Source organism: Tachypleus tridentatus, chromosome 10, assembly GCF_004210375.1.
Source record: "Tachypleus tridentatus isolate NWPU-2018 chromosome 10, ASM421037v1, whole genome shotgun sequence".
NCBI classification, from domain to species: domain Eukaryota; kingdom Metazoa; phylum Arthropoda; class Merostomata; order Xiphosura; family Limulidae; genus Tachypleus; species Tachypleus tridentatus.
Window position 1 is genome coordinate 49,552,146 of NC_134834.1, and position 27,293 is coordinate 49,579,438.

The 27,293-nt window shown below is 31.3% G+C and overlaps 1 protein-coding gene across 8 annotated transcripts in view; it reads left to right on the forward strand.

Moving 5' to 3' along the window:
- Nucleotides 1-5,232: 5,232 nt before the first annotated feature.
- Nucleotides 5,233-27,293, forward strand: part of LOC143229234 (hexokinase-4-like) — a 51,887-nt gene continuing 29,826 nt past the window's right edge. For 3 of the 8 annotated variants that reach the window (XR_013015759.1, XM_076461255.1, XM_076461261.1), the window contains exons 1-6: nt 5,233-5,738; nt 14,335-14,497; nt 17,831-17,976; nt 18,443-18,518; nt 20,456-20,595; nt 21,209-21,308. Coding sequence is in view for 7 of the 8 variants with exons in the window: in XM_076461255.1 (XP_076317370.1) it covers nt 5,667-5,738; nt 14,335-14,497; nt 17,831-17,976; nt 18,443-18,518; nt 20,456-20,595; nt 21,209-21,308 (697 nt within the window). In the remaining variant the exon portion in view is untranslated. The other 5 variants (XM_076461262.1, XM_076461256.1, XM_076461257.1 and 2 more) reach the window with 5 other exon arrangements.

The following is a 27,293-nucleotide window of genomic DNA, read 5'->3' on the forward strand; positions in this document are numbered from 1 at the left end:
TCACCTTTAGAAATTAAATCTAATCTCTAGCATGAATCTACAATATTATTGGTATATATACAGATCTACAACCCCGTATTCGAAAAGCTCCGAATTTTCTGTGTGTGTGTGTGGAGCGTGAGTATAACGGCTGCCCCAACTCCACACCCACGTCACTCAGGTGTGACGTGGCGGCGAGGCCCAAATACCAAGCTGTATCGCAGGCGCGTCAGTTGTGTCTCAGCACTCCTACTGCTTACATATGCTTCTACTGTTCCCTGATATTTCTTTCTTTCTTTTCATTTTATGACTGTGTTTAATTTCACTGTGAAAATTGTCTAAAAGAGCTGCAGATACCCCTATGGGTAACAGTGAAAAAAGGAAGCATCTGACGTTATCAATAACGCAGAAAGTGGAGTTATTGCAGAAGCTTGTTCGTGGTGTGTCTGTGCGGCATCTTACTGAAGAATATGGTGTCGGAACTACTAGGCAGAAGTTTGATCGTGGTGTGTCTGTGCGACATCTTAATGAAGAATTTGGTGTCGGAACTACTACTGTATATGATTTAAAAAAAAAAACATTTGTTCTAAAATTCGAAAAATTCCAAAACACAACTATCCCCAAGGGTTTCGGAAAATGGATTGCGAACCTGTATATATATAGCATGCATATTAAATTTAAAATATTTTGTTTCTAAATAGTACCACTTCTAACGATTGTTGCTTAAGGGGCGCGTATACACTCGTTCCTCATTTATAAATTAAATCTAAACTGATTAGCATATATCTACAGCATCTAATATTTAGTTGATTTGATCTATCTCTTACTTCAGCGCAACACACGCGCATATACAGATAGGTAGATAACGCTTGTATTTACGTGCAAATACACTTTTCATCATATACTAATATCATTAACTATTTTGTAAATTATACGTTCTGATATTATAAGCATAATAGTAGAATATTAACTGAAATAATATAAGCTTTAGGTGTAATGTCGTCTGTATGCAATTTTTTTATTCATAATGTACAACTTGACTTTCAGCTGTTGTTTTTACTTGTTTTCTTATGAAATATATTCTTATTACTAATTGTTTTTATCATAAAACTCTTAAAAAGTAGATTATGATTAATGTAATTATGAATGTTTTTCTCTTTTCTTCTGTTGGCTACCATTTAGGTTGAAGTTTAACTTTCTAACAGAAATTTCAAAATTAATTATCTAGCCTAAATGAGACTTGTAAATATCCACATTTTGCCATGTAAAAGTATAAAAATTACGCAACTTCTGCCTGTTGTCGAAGCTTGTAGAGAATTCTTGAAAGTGAGAATCAACAATATTTGTTTATAAAAACGCGCTAGATCATGTTTGACTCTTCAACCATAGTGGCATTATTATGTGACGGTCAATTCCACAGATAGTTGGTGTTGGGCGATGATGACAAGCTAGCTTTTTTACTAGTCTTCCATGGGTTAACTGGGGCGTTATAATGTGACGGTCAATCCCACTATTCGTTGGTAAAAGAGTTGGCGATGAGTGGTGACGTCTAGCTGCCTTCCCTCTAGTCTTACACTGCTAAATTAGGGACGGCTAGCGCAGATAGCCCTCGAGTAGCTTTGCGTGAAATTAAAAAAAAAAAATCCATGGGTCAACATAATGAAGACTAGCGAAAATAACTCTCGTATAACTCTGCGCAAAGTTCATACCAAACAATTGTACTCTACAGCCAGAAAGGTTATCATATAACACGATATTAAAGCAAAACACATAGAATAGACAACAAGAGATAAATCGCTGAAGCAAGAAGCACGTGTTACGTATCATAATTTATCTCGTACGTTTCTCCGATTTATCATGTAACGAACGTTACATGTTACGATTTCAAACAGTTAGAAATTTTAATTTGAAGTTAATTAAATGTTATGTGTTAAATTGATTATATTTGCCAAGAAGATTGATTAACACAATTTTCATTCTTAGCAAAAATATATGTTAATACACAAACAAAAATACAGTTTATAATAACGGTTTTTTGGTCCAGCATAATATATAAATAAATAATTATATATCTATATACATGTCTATATAAATTTATGGAAATAATACGAATAGGAGACATGTGGGCCTCGCAAGGCCAGGTGGTTAAGGCGCTCGACTCGCACTCTGAAGCCCTCCAGTGGAAAAGCGGTAAGTCTACGGATTTACAACACTATAATGAGGGGCTTGATTGCCCGATATGGCTTTGCTACAAGAAAACACACACATACACGTACTCTGAAGGTCGCAGGCTCGAATCCCCGTCGCATCAAACATGCTCTCCCTTTTAGCCGTGGGGATGTTATTATGTGATGATCAATCCCACTATTCGTTGGTGAAAAGAGTAGCGGTGTGATGATGACTAGCTACCTTCCCTTTAGTCTTAAACTGCTACATTAGAGATAGCTAGCGCGGAGAGCCCTCGTGTAGCTTTGTGCGAAATTTAAAAGCAAACAAACAATCTATCTGGTCTAGAACTGGACATTTTATCAACGATCCAGGTCCACAAGGCGCAGATTACTTTAATGTTGATATACTCTACTTGACGGAAATGCTAGCTCGCTCTATTCTTCACACGGAAGTTTACACCGACAACAATATCTAATGCCCTCGTAGAAAGACTAACGTTCTAAATTCATTTTATGAAGGTGAACGGTTAACAGTTTTCGAAACTTATAAATGTTCATGGTCAGATAGCTGTAGTTTTCCGATTAATAAATGTTAATCACAATTGTAGCTTCCGAGGCTTATGTTACACTGATTGTAGCGACCAAACAGTGTTCTGTTACTGTCTTTTGGTGCGTCGGTTTATGTACTTTAAGACGAGATTCTTGAATGTTCAATAATATACGCTAGTGCTTTCATAAGACATATATTATTGATTCTTACAATCGAGAATCTTCTGCAACTTTAGAGAATAAGAGGAATTTGCGCAATACATATCTAACATTACACGTTACGTACATCAAACTGAAACAAACGTAGATATTAAAATAAATATATAACAGTAAATTCGTAACACACGATAACCTTAGTGCATTGAAGAGACATTTCTTCTTTCAGGGACTTTTAACTAATTGAGTAAGTAACACACTAACTAGCCTCTCTAACAGAAAAGATTTGGTATAATCTGGTGGTTAGAGCGCTTATTTCGTAATCTGTAGCTTGCGGGTTCGAATCTCCATCACTAAACTTGTTTGCTTTTTAAGCGATTGGGGCGTTTTTATGTAATGTTCAATTCCATTATTCATTGTTAAAACAGCATCCTAAGAGATGGTGATAGGGGTGTTGATTAGCTGCCTTCCCTCTAATCTATCACTGCTAAATTATGGATGCAGATATCCTCAAGTAGTTTTGGGCGAAAATCAAAACAAACCAAACCAGTCTTACAAAATAATCAAGAATGAAATATCAGCCCTATAACCATAAACATTCCTTTATAATAACCGAAACAATGGATAATATCCGGTCGTTAAAAATCACACTGTTATCTTAGTGTATTTTGCTCATTACAGGCTTTAGTTTCTTGGTGCATCGGTTTAGGATGTTATGTATTTCTCGTCGTTTGTTACACAGTTACTTTTTAAATGATTTTAATTTCGAATTAGTTTATATATTTTTGATCATAAATTAGTAATATTTATTGACATCACTATGATTTAATAGCAAGAATGACTATCCCTTTTCCATGAATTGTTATACACTTGGTTGTGTTTCAAATCATCTAGATTTTTTTCCAGATCATAATAGAACAAGCAACTTAAAACAATATTTTGATAAACATAAATTAACATCAACAACTCCACCTTTACCTTGAATTTTTCAGTACAAGTCATGCTACAAGATTATGGTTTGTTTTTGAATTTCGCGCAAAGCTACTCGAGAGCTATCTGCGCTAGCCGTCCCTAATTTGGCAGTGTAAGACTAGAAGGAAGGAAGCTAGATTCTTTTTTATTTTTTTAACCAAAATAAACTCAGTTCTGACACAAGTGTTGTAATAGTTTCTATTGTTACGAGGTTTCAAAACCTGTTGGCTAAAATAGTCAGTAATCTACAGATAATACAGTAACATAATCACTAATTAACGAGTTACCTCACTAATGGACTAAGATAATCGGTTAGCTATATATATATATATATATAACACAGTAATAGATTCATTAACTAACTAGTCAACTTACTGGCTCAATGATTAACAAACTGTTAAATTGGTTAAATATTTCATTTTCTTTCTTATTTATACAATCTTTAGGTTTTCCAAATTTTATGGAAATTCAAGATGTTAAATCAAATTTAACGCTCAGGAAATTTCTGGATATCGCACAGAATTATTACGTTATGCTAAAAGTCCTTGCAACAAATGTGAAATGTCTAAAATAAAAGATTAAAACCATAACCGAAAACAATAATACAAACGACAATCTGTTCATCCTCTTTTCAACAAAGTATAATTTCTAACAGTTACATAGAAAGCTCTAAAGTGACTATCTATATTGTCTATTTAATATTAATAAGAACATATGAGTGAAAATGAAGAGCGTGTAATAATAATTGTACGTTAACTACACTACATCTGCCATACTTAGTATTCTTCAGGGTTTTTTTTGTTTTTTTTACCATCATTTATTATCAACTATTATTTTATTCAGTTAACATGCTCGTTATTCAAAAGAACTAATAATCCAGTAAGATAGTCGTCTTGATTACAAAGCTGGTCAAGTGACCCTAACGTCAACGGGAGAAGACTACATAAGTAATTATTAATAACAACATATGATGTAAAAAATCAAATACTAGATTTGGTACTTGTACTGTCATCAAGTTCATAATTAATGAAAAATGCTTATATTTAAACATGTATTCATAGGTATATTAGAAAATATAAGATATCACTCAAAATTAGTGATTGAACGCTGTGCTGATAATAACTAAATGAATTATTTTGTTGTTCATGGTAAAGCGCAACAATGAATTATCTGTGGATTTTTTGACCTTTCAGGCACTAGCTTATCGCTAAGCCACTGGGGTCAGATGAGTTGTTTGTTTTGAATTTTGCGCAAAGCTACGCGAGGGCTATCTGCGCTAGCCGTCCCTAATTTATCAGTGTAAGACTATGGGAATGTAGCTAGTGATCACCACTCACAGCTAACTCTTGAGCTACTCTTTTACCAACGCATAGTGGGATTGACCGTAAAATTATAACACCTCCACTGCTGAAAGGGGGAGCATGTTTGGTACGACCAGGATTTGAACCCGCGATCCTCAGATTATGAGTCGAATGTCTTAACCCACCTGGCCATGCCGGGCGTCAGATGAGTAGAATACTAACCCAACAAATGTTGAGTTTGTTGTTAGCTTTTAGAATATAGTGCAAATGATAAATTTTTGATAACCAAAAAATAAACTTATGCACAATAAAACGATAACAAATCGATGACGTGAACCAACTCGTACAACTTTCAGTTTTCAACCAATGATAAATAACGTCAGCATAAAATCTGTTGGATGTCATTCACTGCTGTTTATAGTAATTTACAAACTGCTTAGAGGGAGTTTAATCCAGTTCACGTATTGTACAGTTTTTATATGAAGATTTCGTGAGGTATAATACTAATATTGTTTAGGCTTACGTTGTAACTTCTGTTGTCATGAGCATCTCGACGAACTCTAATTTCCACTGTCCTCGTCTTATTTTAGAAGACAAACGAAAAGAGGAATCAGTAAGAGGATTTTTAAGTAAAGCATTTAATTAAATGATAAAACAGAAAAAAATTAGAAAGATAATGGGTTTTAAACAATACCCATGTTTATGTGTGCTAACAAACTTACAAAGTAAGTTGTCAATCAGATTTTAGAAATACTTGAAAATGCTGCAGTACAGCTACAACCTCAGTCATTTATTTTACAAGGCGTTAAACGTTTTACAGATACTACAGTGTGCTGTATTATTAGTCATTTGATATAGCTAGTAATAATAATATTAACAATGTCAAGTCCTGATTCATTTATTTTTAGCATTGTTTTGGGCTTGACAGCGCATTGGAATCCGAAAGTAGTTGTAACGGGTGGGCTGATTATATTAGAGAGATAGGTTCCACTTAAACTTATTAGGTGGTAAGATATTGGCGGATATTTGAAGAAATTAATATAAGATGTTTAATTAAACTTCCATGATGGGGAGGGAGCTTTTAGAATAAAATTAACAAAATAGTTAGAGCAAGAGAAGATTGAAAAAACTTGAACTAAAGCATCACAAGTAAAATAATAGTTTTTGAAGTAATCAGTAAGCAGATTCCTCAGAATTAGTGAGTAGATAAGTGTTGCATGAGAAATTATAGACTAGATAAGTTAATTATATAGGGGAGAAAATTCTAGAATGATAAAAGAAACTTCACAAAATCCTAGTGAAAAATGGTATCATAAAAGAAATACAGTATGAATTTGCTGAAAGAAAATCAGTAAGGATTGGGGAAAAGCTAGTTAATTGGATTATAATATTGTTAAATTGGAGAAAGTAAGTAATTGTTATTAATCAAATCTGGTCAAAATTTATACCATAATTTTTTTATAATGACTCTTTTTAACTACTTCCAAGCCAGGATAGTATTGTATCCAAAAGTGGAGTGGACTATGCCCTGCACAGAATGTTCATCATTGATAATCTACATTTGGATGTAAAATTAAATCTGTAACCTAAATCAAAATGTCTGTTTCTAATGATTATAGTACTAGTTTAGACAGCACATAAATATATCAAATATAATATGTAGATGGTCAACATGTAGCTTAGTACTAATATAACTGGCATGAGACTGGTATAATCAACATAAGATTACTTGTAATTAGCTCCAAAATATTAGTTCTCAAAATTTGAGGTCAGCTGGGCAACAGGACAACTCTGTGACACTCAATTCGTCAAAGTATTATTAGTTGATAGACAACTTGGAGACAACCCATTTGGTGACAATATCATCAAGTGTTTGACAACGCTGTAGCTTTTTTACTGTATAAATCATTATTGCATCATTTTTAGTTTTTGTTATAAGGCAATATTTTTTATATTTACTTATTTAGTTCATTTTCAGAGTATAAATTCTATACTTCACAAATTTGTTTCATCTTTATCAAAGCATTGTTTTTTTGTATTTATTTAATCAATATGCAACAGATTACTCGTGTTGTAAACCTGATTCACATACATGTAAACATGCATGCATTACTCTAAATAAATGTTAATATTATAACAGATTCAGCTCCTGACACAAGTTGGCTTTTTGACCAGTTGCCTTTTGGTAACTTGTCCAGTAGACAAACTGTCTTTTGACATAACTCACTGTTGCCAGGTTTGCTGTCACCCAGATGTCACCAAACCTTTTTCAAACTTTGTTTTGTCTCATACCACTTTTGTAAGAGATGAACAACTCGAGGTACTTCCAATTCTACACATAGTTTAAACTGTTACCTGCAATACAACCAGACCATGAAGTGAGTGAGAAAGGAAATAATCCTTTTTGAACACATTACCTTTTACACAGAAAAACTCTTACAATTAGTTTATATTATTCTTACTTCTCAGTGGTTTTCCTATGGATTTGCAACCCACACTTTGAGAACATCTGCTCCTAAGCAGTTTAAATAGTATGCAACTTTCTATAAAATATTTCGTTAGTCAGCATGAAACTAGAAACAAGTATGTACCTATGTAACGTTAATTATTCCTTTTCTATTCTTGATGATGAGAAACTCAATTGAAATAAAAATGTATCTCAGAATGGCTGGTATGGGTATTAACACTTTTACTAATAAAGCAGCAAACAATGTTTTGACCTTCCTAGATCATCTTCAGGTTAACAGTTAACCAATTACTCTCAGATACATATATATTCCTTTTTTATATATATACACGTGTTGTTTATACCAGGAAATGGGGGGGCTGTATTTGTTTACTTTCACAGCAATGAGTGCATGCTGTGAAAGTAAATAAATATGGTATCAAATCCACTTAATAGTATTGCCTGAACTAACTGCCTTTGGTCTGTTTGAGTTTAAACACATGCACTGATTGGTTGAATTCAGAGATATAAGAAAAACAAAATAGTAAAAAGTTAGTAATGTGTTGTTCATTCACAATACTTCCTTCCTGAAAAATACGAGTTGCTGAATTTTCCATTAAATTCCAAGAAACAAAGTTTGTTTTGAGATTCAAAGAACACAAAAATAGTTCTGGACTTCCAAGAGTTCAGAACTGTTCTAGATTTGAGTTCTATTTAGCATATCCTTAAGCATGAATTAAGTGGAAGAAAATATTTGGTGTTGTGATCAAATCATTAGTCACCATGGTGATTTTGAGAGTTGGATATGTTGAGGCCTGGATTATAATATGTTTACATGGGCAAGTTTATATGCAATGTATAATAGGGCTGGGAAGGTTTTCAGTGTGACTAAATTAAGGGAACTGAATTCTCATATCTGCCCAAATTTTTCTTTTAACTAAAACTGATTGAATTATTCAGTTTCTAGGATAACAGCTTTGTATGTGCAAAATACATTTTTATTGATTTGGGGTTGTCAGTAGGGCATCACAAAGGCTACAGAAGAAAATAATGACATTTTCTTGAAGCAACCACGATATAGATTTTAAAATACTTTTTACGAGTAATGGATTTCATTGTCTGGTTGGCTTTTGTAAATCTTGGTTTAGCTGAGATAGAAATTCAGTTAGTTGACAAATGATTTTTAAGTTTTGTTTGTAAAAAAATCTATTTTGCTTTATTTTCTTTTGACAGATTCACTACCACTTGTTCATCCATATGGACAAAAAAGGACTATTTTGCCTTTCTTGCACACATACTCTTGAGAAAAATAAAAATTTAATCCTATTCTTTATTCCTCAGGAAATCATCGATTCCCTTCATAAGATTAAGCACAGTGCCAACCATCACTACTTCTGATGTTTTTCTTACACAGTGAGTCGCCCATCCTATGAGGAAGGTAAAACTCTAAACAGGATCCTGGCTTGTAAGTTACAAACCATAAGGGTGTGCCTGTCATTCTGTTTTCTTCAGAATACAAGACAAAGAAATCAAGTGTCTTATTGATTCCCTGGATAATTTTGAAAATGTAAATGAGATCATGTCCTACTCTTCTTTTCTCAAGAGAAAATGAAGTATCAACCTAAAAATCATCCTAGTAGTTCTCCTATGAACTCTTTTAAATAAGTCAGTATAATTTTAAATAAGGAGATTAAATCTGTAAATAGTAAATCAGTTTACTTGCTGTTTTAATAACATTAACTTCTGGTGTCAGCTTGGGGATTAGCAAGATTTCATTCTTGGAGGCTTTGTTCATCATTGGTCCTTACTGAAATCTTAAACCAATTAAAATATACTACACCACATTCTTCTAGGGTATGTTCACATAACTTGTGACTTTATAGGGGTTCTTTAGTTAGAATGCTTTCTCAATCATGTCATCAATTTTCTTTTATTTAAACCAGTATACACTGCTTGCCAAAATCTTAAGGCCAATGAACATAAAGAAAAAATATGCGTTTTGTGTTGTTAGACTAAACCACTTATTTGAGAAGAGCTTTGAAAGATAAAAATAAGAAAAGGGAAAATAAAAATAAAAAACTTTTTTAGCACTTAATAGGGAAAATGTGAACATCATGAAATTAGCCTAAATACTAGCTGGTCAATAGTTTAAGACAATACCAAAAAGAAGTCCTAAACAGGGTAGAAAATGCCCAACAAGAGGTATCAGTAGTGAGTTGCATGGCCATCATTGCGAATAACTTCAAACATTTGCTTTAGCATGCTTGATATAAACGTTTGCAGAAGTCTGGCTGAAATGTTATTCCATATGGTGAAGATGGCTTCATGAAGATCATGCACTATTTGGAATTGACATCCATTTCTATTGCCATCCACCCCCAAACATTTTCAATGGGGTTCAGTTTGGGTTTTCAATTCAAACACACTGGATGGTCCAAAAGAATCGCGTTATTTGTCATGAAAAAAATCCTTTGTTCTGGGGGCAATATGGATCGTAGTGTTGTCCTGCTGAAAGATCCAATAATTTCAACACAAGTGAGGGCCTTCAGTCAATAAGGATGCTCCCTTTAACATGCCAATACAGCCAGCTGCTGTTTGACACCCCAGTATATCCTGAAGCTCCATTGTTCCATGGAAGGAGAAAGCACCCCAGATCATGATGGAACTTCCTCCACTGTGTTGTATAGAAAAATGTCTCCGGTGAGATATCCTTATTATGCCAGTATGGTTGGAAGCCATCTGGACCATCCAGGTTAAATTTTTTCTCATCAGAAATCAAAACCTTCTACTTTTCTACGTCCCATGTTTGGTGCTTCTGAGCGTAGTTTAACCAACCTGTTTCGTGGTGTGGAAAAAGTTGTGGTCTTTGAAGACATTTATGGTTTTTAAACCCTTTCTCTCGTAGATGCTGTCTTATGGTTCTTGAGCTGCATTCTGTGTCCATAAGGGCCTTAATCTGGTTTGATGATCGGCCGGTGTCTTCCCGGACAACCTGTTGAATCCTCTTGCTCAATGCCAGCAAAAGTTTCTTAGGCTGACCACTGGAAATTCTCATTCTGTATCCCTCAAGGTCTTTTAAGAAATTTGCAACAGCAGTTTTACTACACCCAATATCACCAGTGATAGCACATTGAAAGAGACCTTGCTTTTGCAGCTTGGCAGTTTTGCCAAGTTCAAACTCTGTCAACATGTTTTTACCCAATGTAACACAGGAGATGTCAGTGCAAATTGTTGACAATGCTAATGCTGGAACACAAATGACTAAATTTTGTTACATGTTTAGTGATTAACGCTTCATTTCAGTATGGTCTTAAACTTTTGACTAGCTAGTATTTAGACTAATTTCATAGTGTTCACATTTTCCCTATTAAATGCTAAAAAAGTTTATTTTTATTTTCCTTTTTCTTATTGTCATTTTTTGAAGCTTTACTCAATTAAGTGGTTGAGTTTAACAGTGCAAAATGCATATTTTTTCTTTATGTTTGTTGGCCTTAAGATTTTGGCCAACAGTGTAGTCTTGCTGACAATGAGGAAATGTAAATTTACAAACTGCAAATGATGATTGTAAAGCAGGAAATCATTCCTTAACTTAAAAAATAACAACAAAAAACATATGCAACCACTAGGTTTAAATGCACATCTCATAACTGGATTTTTAATATGGTATTCTGAAGACAATACAATGAGATGGCACAACTTAAGGTTGTGAACAACAAGCTGAAATCTTGTTAACATTTTTATTTCCTCACAGGGTGATCAAGTCATTGAGAAAGTAAGCACTTTGCTTATTTAAATAATTATGTAGTATTCTATAAGTGATGAAACAGGAAAAACGTTTTTATATAAAAGCTCTGATATTATTAAATTCTTTATGCAAATATTCATATGTATTAAGTATATTATATGAATAGTAAAATAGTATTTTAACTGAATTTTCCTTAAGTATATTCTAAGTGAAACTTCCAAAATTAAATCAGGCCTGTTGATGTCTTTTTGTACACTTCTTATTTTGCGTGTTCATTATCGTTATTGGTTAAACTGTCCGAAGAACACAACTTTATGGTCTTCTTGATGTTCCATAGTAAATTTTATACACCTATGTCTACAGTTCAGATAACAAAGAAGTCTGAAAACTTGGTCAGGGTTCTTGAAGATTATAAATATGTTATCAATATACCTATATACCTATGAAAGTAGAGATTTAAGTTGTTGAAGGCAATTTTGTAATCGTTTTTCATGAAAACAAAAACAGGTTTACCAAAGGTGGTGCCAGTCAGGAACCCATAGCAACACTATTGAGTTTATCATAAAGTTTACTGTTCTCAAAGAAAAAAGTGAGATTGTGTAATAGCAGGTTCTTCAGTTTTAAAAAACCTTATTGTTGAAAATAATTATTGTAAATCAGATGAACATTGGTTTCTTTTAAAGGTACATTTGTATGTAAAGATTCAGCATCAAAACTATCATAATGTACATTTCTCTCTAACTTCAGATATTCAATAAAATACTTGCTTGTAGTATGAGATGATTTAGAAGTCATAGTGTGTGTAAGGCTTCCTAAGAATGTCAGTTACTGATATTATTAAAAATAGATATACCATATTTTCCTTCTTCGAAGAAATCCCACCATTCTGATTAGCTAAATTTTGAAAAGAAAAAGAAAAGATAAACATGAGATTAAGGTTGCAGCACTTCCACCAATTTTACCAAAATGATTTGTTGATTGTTTAATGACTTTAGGTACATAAATCCTCTTGTCCACTTCTCATTTTTTGTGAACTATATGCTTATCATATCTACGTTTGAAAGTATGTACCTTATATTATCACTAGAATATCTGTATTATTATCAGTAATAATGTTATTGTAAGCCTAAGGAGTTTTAAAGAGTGCTGGGATTACAGCACAGTGATCTATTCTTGTTTATTTGTTATTTAATACTAATTATACATTTCATTCTGGATAGTATATAGAAGGGCTTGAATTATTGTATAGTATCAAAATGCTTCCTCTAGGCTTAGATTTAGGCCTATGATCAATGTAACCTTCAGCTTAGAAGACGCAGGGTAAATTTTTGAGACTTATTCTGGGGAAAAAAATAGCGTCTTCAATGCTGGGAAATACAGTAATTAACAGGTATTGGTTTAAAAGTATAAAAAGATTACACTTAAAAAGGTTTTTCAGTTTATCATTTCTGTGACTTTATAAAGTTTTTTTCACAATTTTATCACATTTGACAATATAATAAAAACTTGTTGAGTTACTTAATTCTGAAAGTAGATTTTAAAAAATCAATTATTTACGTAACATTTTGTTTAGACTAAAGAGAGTAGAAGTCTGAAGTACTGGGTTGGTGTTTAAATTTTTTTGAAACTAAAGACAATAGAAACTCTTGGCAAAATCAAACCAGTAAATGTATTTGTATTCAACTTGTAATTTTTCAGACTGAGAGAATAGTCAGCTGTATTTTATCTGTGTTTAAGAACCTTTTGTACTTATTTTTTGAGTAAAACCACTTCTCATCAGGAATATTTATTTTTTCTTGATTACACAAACAATTTCTCTCAATTTTTCTTTTTGTATTAAAAAATTCTTTTCAATTTAAAAAAAAAAAGATTGATCTCAAATGAAAATAGAAAATTCACCTGAAAACCATAATACCTACCTATAACCATGCTTTAGTTAATAGTCAAAATTCTATAAAGAATTCTCATCAATGAATACACTTTGAATTTCCTCATGAAATATTGTAGTTGATATTTTATAGTTATGAGCATTGTGCCAGAGTAATGTTGAATCACTGCATAGAAATATACCTTTAGAAGAGGCATACAGCTATGTTAACTTGATTTACAAAAATGTGACTATTTTAAAACTAGTTTTTGTTTAATGAATGAACTCTGCTACTAAAGAATACAACTTTTTTTTACTATTAAAAGCTTTATGATAAGATCAGTAGTGTTAGTATGGGTTCAGTATTGTTGGCACTTTTGGCCAGTGTGTTTTTTTTTTTTTTATGAAAAACAATTGTTAGAAAATTGCCTATAACATTGTAAGTGTCTCTACTGTTGTAGGGATGATATATGATGCATTTACCATCTTTGAAGACTCTCATCAAGCTTCTGAATATTTTCAACACTTGAACTGTAGAATAGCAGAACAAAATTTACTGTTGAATATCAGGAAGACCATAAACTTATTTTTTTAACATTAATCAATAATAATAATGGACACTTTAGATGTGAAGTGTACCATAAAAAAGCATTTATATTTTTCTTTAATTTTGCAAGTTTTATTCTAAATATGTTATGGGAAAATTTTGCTAAAATACTGTTTTTGTTGTGCTTATATAATATCTAGTACATATTTGTAGTTTATAAATTTACTTGTCCTTGAAGTCAGCAAGGCTATATTGGTTATAATAGAAGTGAAAAATGTGGTAGTGTAAGAGTACCCATTAAGTCAAGGGAACCTGGACATGCCTTAAGAGATTATGACATTGTTGTCTATTCAAATTGGTTTAAGCTATGAGCAAGGGCCATTGATGAACAGGGCCTCTGAATAAAAGAGACCTTGCTCATATACAAGTTTAGATCTGAGTTAAATATTATTGGTACATTAAGTAAACTGATTTTACCATTATAAAAGTGAGGCATAATGGTGGTATATATGTGAGAGGTAATTACTTCTATTGATATATAATCAGTACAGTATATTTATAAGTACACCCAAAAATTCTGTTTAATGGTTGGTATTCATTCTAGGTGAACAAAATAGTTTCTACATTAGTTCTCACTTCAGAACTGATTAGGCAAATTCTAGACACATTTGAGTCAGAGATGGAATTGGGCTTAATGCAAAATCCACCTAAAGCATCTTCTCTTCAGATGGAAAATACTTTTATTCCCGAGCTTCCAAATGGGAAAGGTTAGTAAAAAAAATGTTACAAATATTAATAAAAATAAAATGATTATTTGAGCATACAAACATCTTTTGTCACTGTATTGTTAAAAAATATTGTGAAGGCACGAAAACATAAAATTATCCGGTATAAAGAATCACTTATTAATTACAATGTCTCTATAAAAAATGTGTTATAGTAAAAATGTTAATGAATAATAATAAACAGAATGAATTTTTTAAAGGAACATTAATTTTTTATATTAATTTATCCATGTTTTCTCCAGATTTTTTGTATATTATGCTTTATAACTACATTGATTTAATGAAATACCTTATACCATTAATGTTGTGATTCTTCTATTATAGAAGTTTCAGAAATTTGTAACTAAAATTTCATTGCAAATAAATCAAAGCAAAATTCTTCTTTTTCTGTAGTAATTCATGGCTGGAAATGAATGTTAGAAAACTACCAAACTGGTTAACTGGTTAATATTGGAGTTTCTCTGGTAAAGTTGGAATCTAGTATTAAAAAAAAAATTGCATTTACACATTTCATGGATACGATTTGCAGATTTTTAAATGTTGTGTATCAATAATTAATCTGTAATTTTTGTATATCAATCAGTTATATTATAGCATTTTCAGAATAGAAGATCTCTATAGTTGTGATTAAGTGGTTCACTTGCCAGTGTCATGCCACTTCTGTGATTACCATTAGTTCTGCATGATGTATACAGGCCAGTTGGGTCATAAAATGAATGTATTTGTATATATGTGTAACAACTTCAACTCATTTGATTGGTTGCTAAGGCATTCAGCATGTGAACCAGTGAGTTAGATTTATACCATCCAGCATGGTTGAAAGACTGTTCAAATAATTACATATTTTTGGTAATAAAATATAATTTATGCAAACTGTAAGTTTTATTTCATATTCTGTTTTTTCCATAATTAACACAAATGAAATAATGTCATTGGCTTCTCATGCTTGGCCAGCTTTTACCATTTAAACTGTAACTTTAACACAGGATCTTTCTCTCAGCTACGTGTTTCTTGATAACAATGTTTTGATGTAAAAACAAACAAACAAACTAGGATTTATCTGATTTGGTGACAATTATATAGGAAGTAGCATACAACAACATATGACTGTCATAGACTGTATTATATATAGGCATAACTAGCTATTCTGTTGCATAATATGACTATACGTGCTAAACAATCAACAGTGACACAGATATTTACTTTATGAAATGATCGCCTCTGATTTTCTTTTGTTGCAGTTCATGTCATACTTAGTTAACAAGAGTTTTCAGTTTCAAGTAGATTAACCAAGACTTGGTGTACAGCATTGCAGAATCAATGCAGGCATAAGACCTCATTATATCAAAAGAACAAAGGGTTTAAGTGTCTAGAAAAGAACAAGATAATGTTAGCAATTCTGGACTATGTGTTGTTGACCTGAAGGTGTTGAAATTAAATGATCAATGACTTGGAAAAAAATCTATGCTGAGAGACCATAGTATGCTTGCTAATACAGTGGTAGCAGTCCCAAATTTGCTACTGAGGAAAAAATTAACTTGCTACCATATGTCAGTGCCTTTAGAAGTTAAGGTTAAGGCTTATAATTTTATCAGCACTAACCTGTTGAGGACTACACTCAATGTCTGCATTGTCCAGGATAACTAATCTTCCTATACGTTATGATTTTTGCAGTAGTTGTAAAACTTGTAACTCAGTCACAGACATTTCCTTGTTTTCCATTAAATACACACCATCTAGTATGTTGGCATAGAATCCTTCAAGATTTCAATTTATCTTTTGTAACATATTAGTTATATTACCAGTTTGAGAATTTGATTCTGTGTGGCCAAACTTGACTTTGTGATTTACCAAGTTTTTTTCCAATATTCTTTGGCATTTTTTTTCAAGACTTACCAAAATTATATACATTTGTTTTAAATTAATTTTTTAAAAATTCTTCCTCATTTGTTCCAGTCCTCTTTCACACAAAATTGTTTCAGTTGTTTTTAGAATTTCTGTGTTTAAGTTCTCTGTTTATTTTTTTTCATCCTCAATATCTTAAGAATTTAAACTCTTCAATTTATTGCTTGCTTTTTTCTTTAAATAAAAGTATTGTAATTGCTATACATAAGCTTAGACTTAGGCCTCATATTTTAACATGCTTTTAGGTACATAGTTCAAATAATGTACAGTTTGCTCAGTGCAGTGTTGTTGTTTTTTATTATATGTTTGTTTATCTATTTTGAGAAATGGGTATAGACCATTGTAAACAAAAATTCTGTTGATAACTACTTGGAAAGGAGTATATTTAGATGTATTATGTTATACACATAGTTATAATTGTATTATAACAGAATAAAGGAAAAAAAATTTGGCATTTTTTCTTTGTTTTTGTCATTTGGGACATAATGTTTTTTTTTTTTCAATCATTTAAAATTGTTATATGGTGCTAATAACCTAACCAAACCTATGTGTTTGTTGATATGAAAAAAATTAATATTATACAAACTTGATTATTCACCTCAGCACAATTTACTGTAACTTTATAAAGTTTTCCAAGTCAAAATTATGAAAAAAATTTGAGAGGATACATTAAGAACTTCATGGGATGCATTTCTGTAGTCCTTATTTTTAATGACAATATGACAGTTTTTCCAGATAATAATTGAAAGTGTCATCCTAGAGGTTAATCCATAATGATTGTTGAAGCCAACTGATGTCAAGACCACAGTGTAAATTAGGCTATTAAATTGTAAAGGTTGTAAAAGATAATCCATTTCAATGTATACAAGTATTAACTGGAAAGAAACATTTGTAAATAAGTTTTTTATATGTCTGTGAGAAACTTTACTGTCTGCTAGTTATTGTTCTTTACATTTTTATATATTTAATGCCTAAAATGGTGTCCCCTAGTGGGACAGCAGTAAATAATCTGATTTACAACATTAAAATCAGGGCCTCAATTCCCCTTGGTGGACACAACAGATAGCCTGACATGGCTTTGCTATAAGAAAAACACAGACTTACAATGGCTTTCCTCTAGTAGTTGAAAATTTAGAAGTAAAATAACAGTGTTTTAAAGAAGTCAAGAAAATCATGTTTTATGATCTGAGTATATTGATCACCATATAAAAAGTTTTTTAAACAACAGTTTTGTGCAACTGTTTGCCCAAAACTTGAATTCAGTGATCAGTAGCAAAGTTTTACATTCTTTTAAAGTATTCATTGAAAAATGTACTACATTTATAAGGTTATCTTTCCATGTTTTACTTTACTACTAATTTAATATTATCAGTGTTTTACATATTACTTTATAAAATAAATGTCTTTCAGAGAATGGAGACTTCCTTGCTTTGGACTTAGGTGGGACAAATTTCCGAGTAATCCTAATTCGTCTGAAGCCTGGTCATCAAGCTGAGTCAGATGTACAGTATTACACAGTTCCAGAATCTGTACGAATTGAAGATCGTGGAGAACCGGTAACCTTTCCTTAAAACTTTTGTAAAACTAGGAACTTTTACTTCTGGTTGAAACATTGACATATTTCTTTCAGTTCGTGAGTGAACAGTTTAAGTTAGATAACTAACAGTGTATTGTATTTATAATTTCTAGATAATAGTGTTGTTTTCTTATCACCACAGGGAAATAATTTTGAATCATGTCATGAATTATCACTAACAGATTGCTTAATAGTTCCTTCTCACTGTAATCTATCCGTTTGTAATAACTTCTTTCACGAATGATGAAATACACCTTGATTTTGGATTTATTTTCCATATTTTGAAAGGTTTTTTTCATTTGGATTCTTTTGTTTTGGAGTATACATTCATTATAACAAAATACTGATTTCCTAAACTATTTATTTTAAAGCTATAAATTATATATTTGTTTTTCTGATTATGAAGACACACATCTAGGTTAATCCTTATATTACTTCTTTTTTAGCTCTTTGATTTTCTTGCTGAATGCATACATGATTTCATGGAGAAAAGTGATTTATTGGAAAAGCATTTACCTCTTGGTACGTACACATACCAGAATTTTAAGAACAACACTAACATAAAACATTTTGTTTGGGTTAAAGAAGCATGTTTCTTGCAATATTTACTTAAGGATTTTGTGCTTATTATTGCATACTGGCAATTTGTTCTGTAAAGTACTTGTGTGTGGAATTTTAAATCATAGGTTTATTTATAATTTTTCCTTATCAGTGCTGTTTCTAACATATGTGATTAGCCCAAGAATCTACCTAAGAGGAAACTTGTCAGATTTTTTCAATACAAGCACTGTAATTAATAAATTAAAAATATATTGTTATATGAGAATGTCTCATTGTAATATTTCTGAAATAATTGCCATGACAATAAAAATGTTTTGTTTCAATTTTAATAAAAAATAAGTTCAGAAAACATTTTTATCTAGTCCCATACATGTCACATTGTACATTTAGCTCTAACCATGACAGTTTTTGAAAACTGATGAAATTTTCTTTTCATTGTTGTCATTAAAAAAGTTTGTTAGATTTTCCTTAACAAGTCTGTATGATAATTATTTAATTGGAAGAATGCTCTTAAAAACCTTTCATCTTTTGTGTTGTTATGAAAAATAAAATCATATTGTTCAACAGATTATAGATTACAGTTATTGAAGAATTCAAACATTGTGAGTCAACTATTCCACTTTATTTGTGTTCAACTGAACAAAATTCTTAAGGTTAAGAACTTATTTTGGTTAATATGAATACCAAAATATTTTTTTTTTATTTCAATTGAAAATAGTAATAAACATTACTTGTTACCAATATGTAACTTTTGAAAAAGTGTCTGCAAGTAAAGAATTTGTCTGTCATAGCCAATCTAACCTTTCCATCCTTTTAAGTTTAAAGTTATAGAGTTGGATGACTATCTCAATTAATTAATTACCTTTGAGTATTGATTAGTGTCATGTGATATAAACAGTTGAAGTTATGATCACTGTCATGAAAATAATCAACTAATTGAAAGTAGTCTTGCCTGTTATTACTGTTTTCAGTTATTACAGCTATCTAAGTAATCTAAATATTGCCATCATGTTATTATATTATTATTTATGATTAATTAATACTTGTTCAGTTTAACTCTCTCCCTTCACAGGCATCTCGTATTTTGCAAGTCTTACATTTAATTTACATACAAAATTTAATTAAACTGTTTTTTGTTCATGTTTTATCAATAAGTATAGCATAAAGCCATAGCTAGTAATCTTAATATTATAAGGCAATATTTAAAAAATCCTGAAATTTCCCTAGTATGAGAATTGTGACATCGTTCAGACAAACAACAATTTTTATTGCCCTCAGTTTTGTATGGTTACAGATACTATATTGTTAGTTAGTAGTTTGTAGTGAGTACAAAGTGGTCATATGGTTGGTCAGTTTGACTGAGCCTGTGTTGAGAGATATAATTGATTAGTGTTACAATTCATGAAAAATAATCAAATGCTCAAAATTAGGGTTTTCATTATTACTGTTTTTGCTTACTCCAGCTATCCAAGTGAGAGAATAATTAATTAGCTGGATGTAATCAATGAATTTGGTAAGTAATTGATTAGTAAATTCCAATAATTGCCTAGCTTCTTAGGGCAGCATATTTATGCTGGAGCAAAAAACGATTATTAGTATAAGTATTTTAATGGATTTTTTTTATCTCAAAAGTTTTATTTTCTACTACATTTTAATTTATTTTTAATGTACAACTTATCCTTACATAACACATTTAACATGTTATAACTGCCTACAGTTTGAATTTATGTGAGGAACTTATGCATTAAAATAGTAATGTAATATACAACTAATGCCTATTGGTATTTTACACTGTTATGCAGTGTACACTCATAACATTTGATGCTATATGCCCATTAGTGAAATAATATTTTACATGTAATTTATTCACACTCATCTGCTACTTATAATTTCTTCAGGTTTTTGTTTTTCCTTCCCAATGGTCCAAAAAGCATTAGACATTGGTATTTTGGTTACTTGGACAAAGAGTTTTAACATTCCAAGTGTTGTTGGCGAAGATGCAGTGAAAATGTTAAATGATGCCATTGAAAGACGGGGAGTAAGTCAGTTTATTCAAAGTAATTTTATATTATAGTTTGTTGAATAATGTTTTATAGTTTTTTTTTTTTATATGAAATTTTGTAAATCTTTTCATTCTAAGGTTTCATTTTGTTTTGGGAAACTGTTAATTTGTCTTTATTTCTGAAAATGCTATTCTTCCTGAAAAATAGAAGAAACAGTATTTCAGATCCCTTGATATTCAAATAGATATTGAAAATCATTTAAACAGATGAGGAAGATATTGAAATAAAGTGTATTAGTTAACTAAAAATGAGCTATTTTCTTTGCATGAAATTGAGTTTATTTAATTGTCTTAATGTATGAACTGGATCAAACTGAAAAATAACCGTGTTATTATTTAAGATTGAGTAAATGTAATATTATAACTATTGATCAAAACCTAAAACTGGATTTAAGTATCATAAGCAAAGTTACATCTTTCTTTATGATTTAAGGGAAAACTGTTTATGGAATAAATTGCTTGACTCACCCATTTAATACATTCCTCAGTTATATCAACTGAACAGTACTTAGCAAGGTTGTTTTTTTTAGTATTCTGTATATTCTTCCCTGTTACTTTTGCTTGTCCTTATAAAATGCTTTTCATTTAGGATCTTAAAGTAGATGTTGTAGCAGTAGTCAATGATACTACTGGTACCCTTATCGAAGGAGCATCAGTAGATCCCCATTGTGCCATTGGACTCATCCTTGGTGAGTGTAAGACTAATAAATTTTACTTAGATTCAATGTAAATTTATGTTCTGCAGGAATATATGTTACTACTGGATCCATTTTGACAGGAGCATCACACTTTTGTAGTGATAAATGTCTGTATGAAATATATTTTCTTTCAAAATTATCTTAATTCAGTGATGCATGTGATGAAAAGAAGAGAGTAGTATGGTTTATATTACAGTACATATTAGAATGAAACAAGAGATTAGTAGCCATAGTTTTAATCTCCCATAGCTTGATAACCAGTTACAATTTGATTGTTCTAGTTAATAATGTAATAGAACTACATGGTATTATAATATTATATTGTAAATAACTTTTCAACTAAGACTTTGGGATATGTAACCCAGTTATGCTAATGAGCATTGTTATTGAGAAATTGTTTTGAATCATTTCCTTCCTCTAATTCAGCCAAAAGTTTCATCAACTGTGTTAAGAAAGTTATAATTTAAATAGTATCAACTCAGTATTAATAGTTAAAACTCAGAAAACGCAGTGAAAACTGAAGTATTAAAACAATTGGAAATCTTATTGGGCTCTCTCAGTACCTTTCTTTTTAGGTTTTATGGATTATATAAAGGGGATTTGAGGTTTTTGAGATGAGGAAAAGTGATTTTAATCTTAACATGAAAATTACTTTGCCAAAGGACCATTCAAAACCAATATTAAATACACTAATGAACAAATCTTTATTTTAGTTTATTAGCAATACTTCACTAAAAATAATATGATTATTTGTATGTGAAACATTTACAATGTTAACTGCCAAATTTTGTGAAGATGTACACTGTATTGAAAGTTAGAAGTATTAAGTCTATAAAGATAAATAAGTACAAATAGATCATGCAGATGGTCAAAGTGACAGAGCCCATGTTGAGATATTTAATTGATAATTTGATTAAATATCCTTTCTTCAACACATAACACCACATACATATGTGACTTTCACTACACAGTTTCTTACCCTATTCACAATATTGGCTGTTCCAATTTCAACTTTCTTTATAGTTTATACTTCTTACCATTGGTTTTGATTAATTTATAACTTATTACCATTATTTCATTGAATTTATAACTCTTAATGTTAATTTCATTTGTGAGGGCTCCTGCAGGCTGGGGTCCACCAGATGTGCTCTCACTTTTGTTTGTCTTTTTCCTGGAATAACTGAACCCATTTTCAGATGATCTAGATTTTGTCAGTTTTCCTCCACCTCATCATGGATTGCTTTCCAGGCCTTTACTACTACAGAATATTCTAGGTTTTTATCAGTTGTTTTTTTTAGGCAAATTATCTTCTTGATTTTATATCATTTGCATTTCTATTAATTCTTCTTCTTCCCTCCATATTGAGGTGTTTGTCATCTTCAGTTTGTTCCATTCACATGACTTCTTTGCTTTTAGGATTTTCTAGGGTATTTATCATCCACTGCTTATAGGATTTTATGGTCAGTTCCTTTTCTTCACTGGTTTGTTTTGGGACAATTCTTGAACACTTACCTTCCAATGAGATATCTTTCATGATATATTAATTTTTTTTAGTTGCTTTTTTGTTTTATTTATTTTGTGTGCTAAGCACATGACTGTCTTCTACCTATCTTACCTGTGGTTCTTTTTCATTTGCCTTGTTTTCTCAGTGCTAATTGGAGTTCTGGATTGATTTGTCCCACATCAGTCACTTCTTGGGTTTTCCCTATTTTAATATATTATCTTTGATCACTTTTGGGAAGGCTGTTTCTGCAGGACTGAGAATAGTTACAGTACACGTTCTTATTTTCAATGTTTTTCACTCTGAGATTAGGTATTAGTTTTGTGGCTTGAACTTTTAGACTTGTTTTGGTTCCACTTGTCTTTTCTGGCGTGGTCTGCATTTTATCCAGCTTCCATATGTGAGGGGTTTTAACGACACCATTCATTGGATTCTAGCTCGTATTAACTCCTTTCAAATGCGATAGTCTTAAAATACTCTTCTACTCTTTCCACAGACAGCTGGTGTAGATCAATTTTCTATTAGGATAAGTTTTTCCTGTTACATACCTCACATTCTGGTATTTTTTGGGGTGTTTATTTTCAAATGATCTCCCTGTCAGGACCCTCCATCCTCCTCCTCAAATAGCAACATTATAAAAAAATATATATATATATATACCGTGTTTCTCCGAAAATAAGACAGGGCTTGTATTAATTTTCACTCCAAAATATGACACTAGGGCTTATTTTCGGGGGATGTCTTATTTTGATATATTAAAAAAATGAAGTTACAAAGTAAAACTATTAAATTAACCATTTAAAATAAACTATTATTAAACTATTAAACTAACTGATTAATACTTAAACAAACTAATTAACTAACAATTAAACTAATTAATAATTTTTTTTTATTTCTTTCCTCTTCCTGCCACTCTTAACTAGGGATTATTTTAAGGGTAGGGCTTATATTAAAACTATCCCCAAAAATCACACTAGGTCTTATTTTATGGGTAGGTCTTATTATTGGAGAAACACGGTATATGTGCTCTGGATGTGTATAAGCTTTAGCGACAAAATTAGAACTTGAAAGTTTTTATTATAACCTGCCACAACTGTAGCAAAATTAAGAAAGTGACCAATAAGTTTTGCTGTCACGTACTCATATTTCCAAAAGGTAAGTGTTTCATAATTGATTATTATTTAATATTTAGCTGAATGAGGCAGTCTTGTTTCATTTTCTTGATTAAGCTTAAGATTTGATTTTGTTAGTAAGTTTCTACAATTATACCTTAAGTGCTACTTAGTAATCAGTTTTAGTTCATTTGATTACTGCCAACATTTGCAATTGTAGTATGCTCTAGATTGAAACATACAAATTGTATCTAAAACATTATTTTTGTATAATAACTTCAAATAATTGGAAGAATGGTCAGGATGTGTATTTTGAAGCTGATTTGACTGAGGAAAGCGATATGATGTTAAAGTAAAAATCAATCTTTCATGCAATATGAAACAAGTCAAAGTACTGATGAGGACATTAAATATTAGATAGTGCTTCCAGAAAGCAGAAAGAAATTTGAAAATTTGTAATGTTATTTTGAAGATTATCTGTTCTAAACTGAAAGAGTATAATGTCATATGCACAGAACACAGTCATTTTGGCACACTCAGAGTAATAGACGTTAATTATATCATTGGCTGTCCATAATGATGGTAGGGACTGTTTATTATTTCAATAAACATTACTAGTCTTTTATACACAAAAATAAGATTTTATTTTAAGTTGTGTATTTTTGATAAAGACTTATTTGGAAATACATGAATTAGAATATTGACTAGACATGATTAATGAAAGGTTATCTTAGCACATGTTGTTTCCTTTATATATAATTAAAAAAAGCACTCATAAAACTAGCAAAACACAAAATGTGAAACCATAAATTTGAATGCATTTCCTCATAGACCCGACAAACCTTCATGCCAAATTTATTGAAGATCCATTAACAGGAGCGAAGTAGTGGTACTAGGTTGCTCAGAAATAAATGTTGTTATTGAGCTGTGAAGCTTTCAAAAAATGTTAAAAATAAATATAAATTCAAAGCAATGCTTTGACCTCTTTGCTGTTATTATTTGTAATTGAAAAATGCATAGGTAAGTAAAAATACAGATAAGGCCAAAATGATAAACAGTTTTATCTAACAACTAGCAGACTAGATATTAAGTTGTCTAGAAATAAATGTCATTTTGAACTGTTAAGTTTGGAAAAGTTTAAACCAGTGTTGTAAAATATGCATTAATGAAAGTAAGCACCATTTGCTTCAACACTTTTGCCTACGTGTAACGATGCTGTTTATGTCCATGTTGTGGAAATCAGTTTTTATGGTTCATGAACTCTCTGAAAGCTTCTTCTGCAGCTGCCTGGTTTTGAAAGTGTTTATTATTCAAAAAGTCATCAAGTGCTTGGAAAAATGAGAATCTGTAGGGGAAATATCTGGGGAATAAGGTGGATGAAGCAGAACCTTGATTTCCAATTCCTTCAATTTTTGGAGCATCATTATTGACAGGTCTCATAATGCCAATTTTGTTGATCTTCAGTGAGCTCATGCAGAACCCACTTATCCAACTTTTTCTTCTTTCCAAAAGCACTCAGGTGGTTGACAATGCTCGATTTGCTTGTGTGTAGCTTTTCTGCAAGCTCACATACTGTTGTGTAAGGGTCTGCTCAGCTGCTTCCCTTAATGTGTTTTTATCTAAGGACGACTTCCTCCCACGACCTTTGTGGTCTTCAAGACTTTCATCACCATGTAGAAACCTTTAGAACCTACACTGAACTGTACGTTTAGTAACAGATCCATGGCTGAATGCTTGGTTGATGTACAGTGTAGTTTTGGTACCTTTGTGTCCAAGTGTGAAGTCATAGAGGAAAATCAGATAAAAGTCATTCTTGTTCATGCTGCCTTGGGGGTTGGGAAACTTACTCTGTTGAAACAGACAATTAAGACACCATGTAAGCGACAAATATTGGATTAAACCAACCAACCAACGATAAGTTACTCAATATTCAGCTTCTAAGTGTCATTATGAGAATTCTGACATTTATTTATGTACAACCTAATAAAAAAAAAGCCCACAGAAACTGCAAAATTGAAAATTTGTTTGTATTTCCCCATGGACTTAATGAACCTCCATACAAATGTTCGTGAAAATCCATCCACACCCTGCAAAGTAATTACATGGACAAAGAACAAACAGTACTATTATGCTTGTGTAGGTGGTGCCAGTGCATTAGATTTGGGTGTGATGTATTCCTGATGTCATATCTGCACCATGAGAATGGAGAAAAATAAAGTTCTCCTTGACAGAAAACTGAGATGAAATGGGAAAATTGTTACCCCTATTGCAAATCTACATGCACATAGGATAAAAATTTTGCAAAGTTGAGAGTTGCACATCATGTGATACAAATGTTCTTCCATTCAAGCAAGAGTTCAACTATAGGACGATTGTAACAGATGTGATTTGTTGTAAATTCAACTTTCACTTGTTAGAATAAGCTTTATTTTTTGCCAAAATAGTTATGCTGTTCTTTGTTAGACTTGCAAATCACCAACCCAAAGATGTTTATGTAAAGAAATTATTCAGAGTTTGGTGAATAAAACAACAAGTACACCTTTGTTATTCAATTGCATAGGTACAAATGACATATATTACTATCATGTTATTGTATAAGTGCAAATAATAATCCTTCAAACATTGTTATACTAATTATTAAAATTAAGTCAGAACAGCTGTTAAAAAAGTCAGTTATTTTAATTAAATCTTTCCATTTTCTAGTTATGATTACTTTTATATTGCTTGAAAAAGTGAGATGTGAAAGTAAATTTATACAGAGGTTGCATGGTGGAAGTTGCTATATGTGGTAACTCTTGCCATTTATTTAACTTTGGCTGCAGGCTAAAGACAGTTGGTAGAGCTGTCCCAAAAGTTTTAAACTATGTACCTAAGAACATGGAATAATAACATGCAAAAAGTAAACAATGTCCTATAACTATTATGATTTAAATATCTTTCTGACTAAGACAAGAGGAGCTTAGAATAATTCCCATAGCTACTTGAGGTGAAAAAAGCAAGATAAACTTTCAATCTCAGATGAATTAGTTAAAACACTGTAATGAGAATAATGTAACATCATATGTTATTCTGTATATTAAATCTTTCTCTTTCTCTTGATTATAAATGATATAACAGTAAATGTTGGAGAAAATTATCACCATTTTGTGAAAAAGATTGTGTGACAGGAATGCATGACCACTGGGTCTGATTTTGTAGTTTGTCTTTGGAAACAAAGAAGATTGAAGACTATATATATTGGACTTTGCCTTAGTAATAACTGTAGTATAATGTGTAATTCACATCAATCTCTTTACTTCAAAGAGATGTTGTAAATAAATTAGAGAATGGACAAGACTTCAAGAACATATGTTACAGTTCTCA